This window comes from Ictidomys tridecemlineatus, chromosome 1, assembly GCF_052094955.1.
Source record: "Ictidomys tridecemlineatus isolate mIctTri1 chromosome 1, mIctTri1.hap1, whole genome shotgun sequence".
NCBI classification, from domain to species: Eukaryota; Metazoa; Chordata; class Mammalia; order Rodentia; family Sciuridae; genus Ictidomys; species Ictidomys tridecemlineatus.
In genome coordinates, this window is record NC_135477.1 from 31,164,649 (window position 1) to 31,177,119 (window position 12,471).

General features: G+C 34.3%; 1 protein-coding gene across 1 annotated transcript in view; it reads left to right on the forward strand.

Moving 5' to 3' along the window:
• The window catches only part of LOC101976849 (cytochrome P450 2C18), a 32,929-nt gene extending 20,739 nt beyond the window's left edge, over positions 1–12,190 (forward strand). Inside the window, exons 6-9 of the mRNA XM_005335299.4 lie at positions 1,185–1,326; positions 3,480–3,667; positions 9,128–9,269; positions 11,008–12,190. Of these exons, the coding sequence (XP_005335356.2) occupies positions 1,185–1,326; positions 3,480–3,667; positions 9,128–9,269; positions 11,008–11,189 (654 nt within the window). The 3' untranslated portion in view covers positions 11,190–12,190. The remainder of the gene's footprint in view (positions 1–1,184; positions 1,327–3,479; positions 3,668–9,127; positions 9,270–11,007) is intronic.
• Positions 12,191–12,471: the final 281 nt, after the last annotated feature.

Sequence of the window (12,471 nt, forward strand, 5' to 3'; positions counted from 1 at the left end):
GTTCTTATCGAGTACTTTCTATTTCTCAATTTCCAATGTATGAGAGCTCTATGGAGTCAGCCTCTTATCCTCAGAATCTGCATTATCTCTACTCTTTCCCTTAATTCTCAATGAACAGTTAATACCTAAACTCTCTGTCTTTGTGTTTGTGGTGTATTTTTCAATTTGTATCTTAAGAACAGGGTGAATTTCCTGGTGAGCTTATTCTTATAATTTTTTCCTAAGTTATCTGTTGCCTCACATATGAAATATATTCTCTTTCCAATTCATTCTCTTTTGTTTATTTTAGACTGTGCTGCCATATTATCTTTTGCATATTTTCCAGTTCCTAATGAGTGTGTGGGAAAACCTAATTCCAAGTAAATTCTTTATCAGAAGAAGAAAATTGCATGTTTTTGATTTATATAATTTTATCTACCATGATGTGGCCGTAATTTACCTACTTGTATCAATTGTTATCATCTTTATGTACAAATAAAGGAAAACCAATTACCAGAAATTTAAAAATTGTATTTAGTCATCTAACATATAAGGAAGACTTGTGGTGGGCTAGACTAGGTTTAGTACCATAGCCAAGAAACATCAGAGACTCAGGTGCCTTCCATTTTCCTGCATCATATGTTATGTGTTGCATGTGGTTTGTCCCCTCCAAAACTTATGTTGAAAGTTGTTTCCCAATGAAACAGTGTTGAGAGGTGCCAGGACAGAATAAATCTCTTTTCTTTGTAAATCACACAGTTTCTGGCAATCTGTTATAGCAATAGAAAATGAAATCACACATTGTACTTAATATACTAGCTTTTATCTTCATGATTAAATCTTGCAATCTCAAAATGATTTCTGTCTGGCCTACACTATGGGTCTATCATTTTATGTATATATATATATATATATTATGTAGGAAGAAGGAAAGAGAAATGGCATCAACAGACTTTCCCTTGTATTTTATTGATAAGAAATATGATGCATGTCCTTCCTAGTTGCAAAAAGGATGGTGAATAGAATCTTTAGGCAACAAGGTGCAAACAGACATTTAGTCAATTTATCTGTAGTTTACCATCACACAGTAGCTTTTAATAATATTGTAGTCTTTTGATTCTCTGTTGGCCTAATTTTATAACCGTATGATTGTAAATTATTATAAATAAATTAATTGTGAAATAAATGCATTGAATTATTTATAGGAAAAGGGCAATCCACAGACTGAATTTACCACTGAAGCCTTAATAAGCACTGTTAATGATCTGTTTGGAGCTGGAACAGAGACAACAAGCACTACTCTGAGATATGGACTCATGCTCCTTCTGAAGCACCCAGAGGTCACAGGTATGACTGCAGATGGTGAGCAGGGTGAATTTTACAATAGAAACTTGGCAAGACACTGCTAGTGCCCTCCACCTTATTTCTCTTAAAGAAGTTTCCTTATTGAATGTGCTGTGTCACCAGAGTACAAATGCAAATTACTTCTTCTAAAGTGTGAGAAGAGGAATAGAGGAAACAGGCAACAAACCTTCAACAATTTTCTGAAGCATAGAGGGCAGAAGAAAGGAATACAACTTGGCAGAGAGTTTCAAACTGTAGCCTGTATGTCAGAAGAAGAAGTTGTAATACTGTGGAAAAGCCAATCTGTGTACCTAAAAATATCCATAAGGTTCAGCATTTAGAAGCACCATATATCAAACAAATTAGAGAAAACTGAGGCAGAAAATAGGAGTCCCTCTATGTGCAGGTACCCTGTGCATCCCCTTTGAGCAGTTAACTGTTTTCCTCTCATAGGAACAGAGGTTTACTCTTTAGAAAAACTGAAACTAAGGGGTCCTGTAATCAATTTTAGAACATCAAAATAAAGTTTAAAAAAATCACATTAACTTTTAGAAATATACCAGGTCTTATGTTAAGAAGAATGAATCAGAAGGGCATCAGGGTTCCAAAGAGCATTGATTATTTTGCGTGTTAATAGAAAATGTAAGAGCCGGGTGTGGTGGCACAAGACTATATTCCAACTATTGGGAGGTTGAAGCAGGAAGCTGAGTGGAAGTCAAGACTAGCCTGAGCCAGTCTGTCTCAAAATAAAACCAAAAGGCTTTAGGTATGGCTCAGATGTAGAGGGCCTCTGGATCAATCCCCAGGACAAACCAAACCAAACCAAACCAAAAAACACCACCCAAAAGAAAAATCCATACTAACACAAAAGAACAACAACAACAACAACAACAAAAACCCATGTTTTTAAATCCATCTTTGGTACAAATTTATTCTCCTTTTTCATTTTCACAGGAAGATACTGAGCATATGCTCCATCCAAATATCGCAATCAAGGCAGAGCCAGTCAGGGGCTTCAGGAATCAAGAGAATTTATGTATAAAGATGGGAGTTTAAGGGAGTGAGGGAGTGTCCTGAACACTAGGCCTAGGAAACAACCAATTGTCCACATTAAGTATAAAGCAGGGGTAATCAAAGATAAAGAAAATAAAAGAGAGAATCTAAAGTTTAAACGTTTAGAAAATTATTTCTAGAAGTTTGAAACATCAATGTAAGCATTTATATATAAGATAATAACCAGAAAATTAGGAATTGGCATAAGTTGTTCAAATATAAGTTAAACATATGCAATGAATGAAACATTAAACATTATTTATGTGGTCATAATGGTGTAAACACAGTATATTGATAAGATCAAAAATTGTGATTAAGATATATAGCAGTGGAGAGGGTAAGAATTTCAGGCATGTGGGTGTGCACATTTATTTGTAGTGTGTATTTTACAGGGAGTAGGAATGGATCCTAATCTTCCTTACCAGGAAATCATTAGAAATTTTCTAAAATTGGATAAATTAAGAAATGAAAATAGATAATTATTTAGGAATAGGAATACTCAGAAGATTTCTAGAATGATTCAAAATGGCTATCTCTAAGAAATGAGACATTGGAAAGGGTTTCACTGGAAACCATACATGCACTCATACACAAAAAAACACATGTTCACGCATAGACATGTAATCATATAGATCCATTAGTAGAATTTAATTTTATAATGTCATGTTATTTTGGTATAAAATTAATATTTTTTCTGTTTTTCTTTCTGAAGTGATAATTCTTTAATTAGTTATGTGATGACTTGATATTTTGAAACATTTATCATTTATAATTATATTTGATATGTATGCTAATATATGAGGCTTATATAAGTTTGTAGATATATTTTAATACCTAGCTTATAGGAGAGTCTTAAATGCATATGACTAATAGTATATGTATGTATGTATTTATCTATGTTTAACAGTATTTCTTGATAGATATTGATAAGTAGATATAGATAGTATCATGGTGATCATTTCTTACATACAGAAGTATTTATTGCATATAAGTCATGTTTCTAGTACCTCCTGGATACTCATTAATGCTTCATATAATCCTAAAATATTTAAGAATTATACTATTTTTCTCTTTTTCATTATTTCTCATTTGTATCTTATCAGCTAAAATCCAGGAAGAGATTGACCATGTGATTGGCAGACACCGCAGCCCCTGCATGCAGGACAAGAGCAGTATGCCTTATACAGAGGCTGTCCTGCATGAGATCCAGAGATACATTGACCTCCTGCCAACCAATCTTCCCCATGCAGTGACCTGTGACATTAAATTCAGAAACTATTTAATTCCCAAGGTATTATTTCTCCCATATTGCACTTCAGTGCTCTTGAAGTTCCCAACTTAGCAGAATGGTCCCAATCCTCTGCCAGAACAAGATGAGAGAAGTACAAAACTCACCCATGTAGCACCTAGACTCACTGCTGGGCCAAGACTAGGTTATGAAGCTCCCTAACTGTTCCTGACATCCAGCAGGGTGAACTCTCGCAATTTCTTCTGCTCCTTCCAGTTTGTTTTGTCTACTCTCAGCTGTTTACATTTCCAAACAAATTTCAGAATCAGTCTGTTAATTTTCCAAAAAACTCTCCTGGGATATTTTTCGGCATAATATGAAATCGATAGATCAGCTTGGAAAGAATTGACATCTTGATATGTAGAATATTTCAGTTATTGCACATTGTGTATGTTCTCATTTGGATTTTGTTTATTTTTTTTCAATAATGTTTTATTTTCAATGGAGTGGTTTCCACACTTTTTGAAAGAATTTTTAATTAAGTAATTAACATTTTGAAAGCTAATATGAATTGTACAATTTAATGCCTTTTCCATTTTGCTGTTCTTGACATAAGAACATATTGTTATAGTTTTATTTTGATGACTTTATATCTAGAATCCTTATTAACTTTGTTAATCATTGATAAGAATTTGTGTTTAAATTCATTTTCAATGTCTTATGTACATTTCCTTGCTATCTGGTTAGTATTAGTTTTATTACTATTTCCAATTCTAGTGAGCTTAATTTTTCTTACGTAATTGTACTGGCTGAAATTTCTAGCACAGGGTTGAATAGAAGTGGTGTGTTGAACAAACTTTTAATTATTCTGGACTCTAGCAGGAGGTGAAGATTTAACATCATATTACTGAGTGTAATGTTTTATGCACATTTTGGCAGAAGTTTCCCATTTTTTATTTGTGTTTGGTGTTTTCTTATATCATTTATGGTTGACAGTAATGTACAAGTTTATCAAATGGATTCTCTGCAAACATTGATCATGTGTTGATGGTCATATTTTTTGGTCTTTCTCCACTAAATATTCATATTTTATGTACAGACACATAGCAGGACTTAATCTTCTGTTTCAGTTTGTTAAAGACTTTTGTTTCTTCCCATATTTTTATTATTGCATTATTTTTGTCCATATTGATGGGATTTGTTGTTACATATTCAGGCCTGCACATGATATAACAATATAATTTCACCAATATCACTTCCGAGCATTTTAATTCACATTTTTGACAGATTAGTCTCCAATTTTTCTTCTTGAAATTTCTTTGTTGTATTTCTGTTAAAGAGAAGCTTGGTGTCATAGATAAGGGAGATCATATTTCCTACTTTGTGACTATTTTTATTGCCTTTCTATCCCCCACCCTCTTGTTTTTGTGGCTTCTTAGTTGTGTCTTTGGAATGCCTAACAATATTTTTCTAAGTACAGTCATATAAGAAAAGCTGCAGTTTCAGATGATGTTCCTCTTCTTTGAGAAAGATTTCTACCCCCACTCCACTAGATAGTCAGTATGCTACAACACCTCTTACCCTGACTCAGAATTGTTGACTAACACAGTTGAAAATTGACCAAAGCTCTCAACCAACTTCTGAGGTTCCTCCAGCTGTGCATTCTTGGACCAATTTTTTACCTCAGCAGCTTTTCCAATGAGTCTAATATAAAGTTTCTATATTTATTTAGACTTTTTGGTCAGTATGGCTCCAAACTACTCCATTTCACTTAATATTACTAATATTATAATGAAATTTACATATTGTAAAACTAAAATTGTGTTAAATGGTCAAAAAAGAATTATGATTTTAGTAGGTTAGAAATACTTTTTTCGTCTTCTGGAGAAAAAGGAACGGAGGATCTTCTAGAGAGAAGTAATGGGCCTTGACCTGGTTTTTCCAGTTCACTCTGTTTTCAGCAAAGAATACTTGGCCTCTGTTGAATGTAGAGGGCCCAGTGCTAAAGGGAATAAGCTACTCCTTTCTGCATGGTACAATCAGAAGTTGCGATGCTGCATAGCTTATTTTAATGACTCCCATGTGAATTATAAAAATAAGTTCTGCTATCACAGGATTGAGCCACTCAGCAAGGTGGACATATGGTCTAAGATAACTTTGCAAACTTCTTCTGTAATGGTCTAGATAGTAAATATTTTAGTCTTTTCGGCAATAGGGTCTCTCTTGTCACTTCTTGTCTCTGCCATAGTTACACAAAAGCCCTCATATATTATATGTAAGTGAATGAAAAATGTGTATTCCAATATGGATGGATAGTGATTTTTAGAATTTGCACGTCACAAAATACATATATTTTTCAATTTAAAAGTTACTAGATAAAAGGCTATACATGAACAGATGACAGACTAGATTTGGATGGTTTGTGATTTACTAATTACTGGTCTGTGCCTTGTCCAAAGAACTTGCTGAATGACAGAAATGTTCTATGTCTCTGTTGCTCAATACAGTAGTTATTAGCTACTCATGCCTGTTCAGTGCTTATAATATGATTAGGGCAAATAAGAAATTTAAATTAATTTAATTTGTTTATAGCCATTTACTATGTATTTTTTGAAATATCAGAAGGCAGCAGTTCAAATGTTACCAAAGAAAAATATAAGGGGATGAAAATGCTACTTACCCTGATTTGGTCATTACACATGTAGGCACCACAAGTAAGTACATATTTAAAAAGAAATTGTTCACCACCAAAAGCCCTGAAAACAAAAGAATGCATTTTAGTGCTGTCTCACTAAGTGGACAAAATTAAATTAAATTTGGACGAATCATTTATATTCTCTTTTATTATATTCTCCTTATATTTGTTTGAAATATTCATTTATTTTTCTAAAAATACCCATGTATTTGATTCTATGATATTATCCTACATTACCCTATTGGAAGTATCATAAATATCTAGAGTGCACACATCATAATGCCTTTCTAAAATGTTAATCAGTCTGACAATGGAGCAATTGCAATTCATACTTACGGACTGAATCAGAAATGTGGGCACAGTAAAACTGCCCCCCTCAACACACACACACACACACACACACACACACACACACAATTATAAAATGGTTGATGAAACAATTCTGAGAAGGATGACTTCCTCTGAGATGTAGAAGAGTCAATGATAATGACTGCATCAAAAATATTCATCTTTTTTTAATTGAAGAGTTCTTATTTCTTAGTGAGCAAAATACAGAAACTGGATCACAGTTGCATACATAGGGAAGAGGGTGAAAGAAGTGTCACTTGTATGAAAGAGTACTACCCTAGAAATACACTAGAATATGACAGAACAATATGACAGAATAAGAAAACAACAAAAAAATGCATTGAATATGACAGAATCAAGTCTTTCATCTCTGTCCATTTTACCTTCATTCATTCTTTCTCTAACACTCTTCTTTATATAGGTCCAAGTTTCTTTTTAAAATTTTTTATTGGCCTATAATAATTACACAGAATAATAGTACATTTCATTGTGGCCAATTCATAATGCACATAACATAATTTGATCAATTTCATTCCCCAGTATCTTCTTTTGTCCTTCTGTATTATTCCTCCTCTTAATCTTCTCACTAGACTCTACTGGTCTCCCTTTAATGTGTCTTTTTAATATATCTCTCTTTTTAATTTTAATGTATCTCTCTCTTTTTTTAATGCAGCAGGACCTGTTTTAGATTCATTTTCATTTACATGTATTAGTAGTTCATTCCCCTTTATTACTGAATAGTATTCCTTCCATTAAAAAGAATACCATGAATTTATTCTCTACTCCGAGTGAGATGGAAATTTTTGTTTTTTTCTTGATTTTGGCTTTTAAAATATAAGTAATATGAACATTTGTATAAAAATGTTGAGGTGGACTATATTTACTTTTCTATTAAGTAAATACCTAAGACCGAGATTATTGCATAATTTCTTAAGTTTATACTAAATCAACAGACTCAATTCAATATTTTATTTTATAATTTGTGCTTTATTTCCTATGTAAAAATATTTGCTAGTACAAGATTGCATAATTTGTCTTTATATTTTTCTAGAATTTTAATAGTTTTAACTCCTACATTTAAATTGGTGATTCATTTCAAGTTAATTATTTGTGGTATGAAATAATGGTCATGCAATTCATTCCTTTCCTTTCCTTTTCTTGAGTCAAGATTTCTCTATGTTTCACAAGCTGGCTCCAAAGTCCTGGGTTCAAAGCAATCCTGATGCCTTAGCCTCCTTTGCAGTTGAGGCTACAAGTATATGCCATCATGCCAAGCCTATGTGTTTCTCAAAAGTGTCCAGTCACTCTAGTACAATTTTTTGAAAATATATCTTTCTATCTTCAAGAAATATTTGTATCTTCAGGAACCATTACATGATCCAATATACCACTCCTCTGCATTTATCCTAAAGACTTAAAGTGAGCATACTAATGTGATGCATGCATTGCCCTGGCCATGATCATAGCAGCATAATTTGTTACAGTCTATATATGGAACCATCTTGAATATCAATCAACAGATAAATTAATAAAGAAAATGTGGTATACATATATATACAACGGAGTTTTGTTCAACCATAAAAAATGAAACTATGTCATATCCAGGAAAAGAGATAGACTTTTCCTGGATATGACATAGTTATATGCATAATGCAGGATGAGAGCGTTATGTTAGGCAAATTAGTCAAACTCAGAAAGTCAAGGGACATATTTTTACTGTTACATGTAGAAGTTAGAAAAAATTCATAAAGAATGATCAGTGGAGAAGACATAAGGGACCAGGGGGACTTAGGAGGTGAGGAAAGAAGAAGGTGATTAGGGAATGATACTGACCAAATTATAATGTTATATTATATGCAAGCATGAATGTAAAACAAAAAATCCTACCATTATGTATAATTGTAATGTACCAAAAATGTGAAAAATAGACATTTTTCACATTCTTATTTAAAACAAAAATGGAATATTAAAAAAATTTAGCATTAATTTGTGATCTTCAACATTTCACATTTCTATGGAGAATCAAATTTTGTGATAATGATAAATATTCAGTTAGTTTTTGATGTACATTTTATTTTTCCAGAAAGGTCTTATAAACAATATCCTGGACATTTCAAGAGCTGACAAAGACCCATTTTAAAGCAGAATCCTATACAAGATGTGTGAAAACTGAAGTGATAAAATAAGTATTGAGTAGGGGCAGACACTAGCATCCAAGTTTGATGATAAAGAGAACAGAAGGTTTGGTACTTAAGTACTCAAGTTCTCACTACTTCAAATGCTTTGGAGGCACTTCAGCAAGGTGGTAGCCACTGGAATTAAACTCATGTATTTATTACTTGGTTGCCTAATTGGAAATATCACTGCTCTTCTTTGGACAAGGGTTTCTTATCATAATATTTGGACTAAGTAAAGTCCAACATTTCCTCTAGCTCCATGACTTCTTTACAACTTGGTTTATCTGTGTCTGTTCATTGCAGGGTACAACCATAATGACGTCACTGACATCTGTGCTGCATGACAGCAAAGAATTCCCCAACCCAGAGAAGTTTGACCCTGGCCATTTCCTGGATAAGAGTGGCAAATTCAAGAAGAGTGACTACTTCATGCCTTTCTCGACAGGTAATAGAAATTTATTTCCATTGGTTTTTATTCCCACTCAGGGGAGAAAAACTTGGGATCACTTAATCTTGACAATGCTTATTTGGGGGCTGGTAGAAATGTTCTTTGCACATGTCAGGAGCAACACTTCCAGTGCCCATGCACTGTCCAAGATCAGGCTACAAAGTCATAACTGGGTCTAATTACTGGGGTGTTGGGAAAATTGACCTCGTTCTTCCAAAGTCAGAAAGCTACAGAGAAAGTAGATTGAGTCATGCCTCAAAATACAACACTGTACTCCCAGAACTTTTCTTAGAAGATTAAACTCATCTCCACTGTCCTCATTTGCCCTCTGAAAGATATCTAACTACACAATTTTAGTGAGTATCTTCCATGTGGCCCGTCTCATTCCTCTGCTGATCTCTAGGCATGGTAAGTATCTACAGCACAGAATGGGCCACCCAAAACATCCCACCACCCAGTTAGTCAAGTAGATGAGGAGATACATTGTTGTAATACAATATGACTAATCCTGTGGGAGAGAAGAAAGGATTGACTGTTCATAATTGCAGAGGGAGAAAATGCCGCCTGCCTTTTCTCTCATACCACACAGTGAAGCATAAAATGAATTGACTACCGTTCAAATAGAAGAAAGAACATTAGAGCTGCTTCATAAGAGGCCAAGAAAAAGGACTGAAGAGAGGTAAAGGCATTTTAAGAGACAAAAACCAGAGACTAGGATATTTGCTCTTGATCAAGGATACCAGAGCCTCATGACTGGTAAATGAGGGTCAGCAAACCTTGGGAATAGTGCAGATTATCCTTTAAGAACACCAGACCACCTTTATCTCCCTACATCTAGATCCTCCTTGGAATACAGGACCTTTCATATCTGAAGTGTGTGCTGAGTCTCTGGCATATCATTGCCTGAATTTATTCTTTGACTCTTCAGGCTTGCTTTTAGGTCTGGTACTATAGATACTAATATGAGAAGAACTGAGCCCTACCTTAATGGAACTCCTGTTTCAGGAGGCTAGAAAAATAGAGAATAATGATTCAAACTAACTGTGCTTCAGTGCTGAGTAAAACCAAAGAGGACAGGAATCTGCAGCTTACAGGAATCACAAAGCGTGTAAAAGAAAAATGAAAAATGTAAAAGAAAAATGGTCTAGGATTTGAGAGAAGTATGAAGTGCATCCTAGTCAAAAGAACAGCATGAGATAAAGCTTGAAATTACATTGTATGTTTAAGGCTGATGAGACTAGATAGATGTGACAAATGGAGGAATGATCATGTTACTTCAGACTGGGAACAAGGAATACAATTAATCAGCATGTGTTTCTGGGAAAAGATTGATGGAAACATAAAATGTCAAAAGAACAGTCTTAATTTGGACATGGTTAAGAAGTTCTTAGTGTAGAGCTGATGGTCAATAAATATTGATGGAATGAAGAGTGTTGGTAAATTAATTATTAGGTGGATATCAGATGTTTCCATCCATTTGTCTAATGAGCCATCCTTTATATTTACTCTCTTAAAAATACTTAGTTTTAGATGAACACAATATCTTTATTTTATTTATTTAATTTGATGTCACACTGAGGATCAAATCCAGTGCCTCACATATGCTAGGCAAGTGTTCTACCACTAAGCTACAACCCAACCCTATATTTACTCTTTGTCTATCCATCTGTATTCTTCATGTGTCAATCAGAAATAAACTGCACAGAATATTTACCCTCTCTTTTGATTATTTCAGGAAAACGGATTTGTGCAGGAGAAGGTCTGGCCCGCATGGAACTGTTTATATTCTTGACCACCATTTTACAGAACTTTCGCCTGAAATCTGTGGTTGACCCAAAGGATCTTGATACCACCCCAGTTTTCAATGGATTTGTCTCTGTGCCACCTGCATACCGAATCTGCTTCATTCCTGTCTGAAGAAGTGCAGTCTGTCTGGCTGCTGCTGTGCTGTCATCTGGAAATCTTCTCTTTGGGGTTCTTCCTCCTCCTCCTCTACAGGCTTGTCTTCTCTGACCTGCTTCTCACCACTCTATTTCTTTGAATTTCAGTGACCATCCAACCCCACTGGAGAGAGTTTCCTAAGTTTCCACAAATGCATGCTTCCTATTCACATACGGTAACACTTGCATTAGCCACTCTATATTTGAACAGTCTTGTGAGTTTTTACTATGGCATCACTGTTAAACCAATGAAAGCCTGGGGGTAATCATGTGAAGTGAAATGAGTCAGGCATAGCAAGATCAAGCCACACGTTTCACTTTTATGTGTAATTTTAAAAAAAGTCACACTCTTAGTGATAAGTAATTGTTATAAGAATTTGGGAAGGGGTGACAATGTGAGTGGATGGGGAAAGAAGTTAGTTAAATAAAGCGTGATAAAGTGGTCCATGCATGTAATCCCATTGACTGGGCAGTCTGAGGTGGAATGATTACAATGATAGCCAGCCTCAGCAATTTAGGTAGGTCCTAACATCTAAGAGTGATCCTGTCTTAAAATTCTATATAACAAGTGCTGGAGATGTGGCTCAGTGGTTAAACACCCTTGGTATCAACAAATCACTGGTATCAACAAAACAAAACACAACCCCCCCCCAAAAAAAAACCTTGGTGATTGCATTGAACATACCTGCAGTAATACAGTAGAATCTATCCATGTCATGATCCTTGACATAAATATATCCATAATGTCCCTTTTATCACGTAACTTAACACATTCATGGGTTAATAGGTTTCAAGGATTAAGATATAGGTGTTTTGGGATATGAAGTCATTATTCAGCATATGAAATTATTTTTATATCCTATTACTAACAAGATGATTGAGAGAAGGCTTTATTAAGTATCTTGTTCAGGCTCACAAGGAGATGAACCTCAGAGTCATCTGGCTTTAGAATAAAGGTTTCTAATCAGTTTATTTTAATTATTATTGGGTTCAGTATCTTTTTGTTTTATAACTTTATTGGCAGGTAATTGACATACAGTTAATATATGTTAATATTTAATGGAGAGAACAAATTTTCAGATTTCAAAGAAAAAGAAAGACTTCATAACAAGGATCAAGATTCAGGAAGGACAGTAATTTCTCAAAAGCAGCACAGAACACTAGAAATTACTGGAAATAGGCCTTGAGAATTTTTTTGGGGGTACCTGGTATTGAACTTAGGGGTGCTTAATCACTGAGCCATATCCACAGCCATTTTT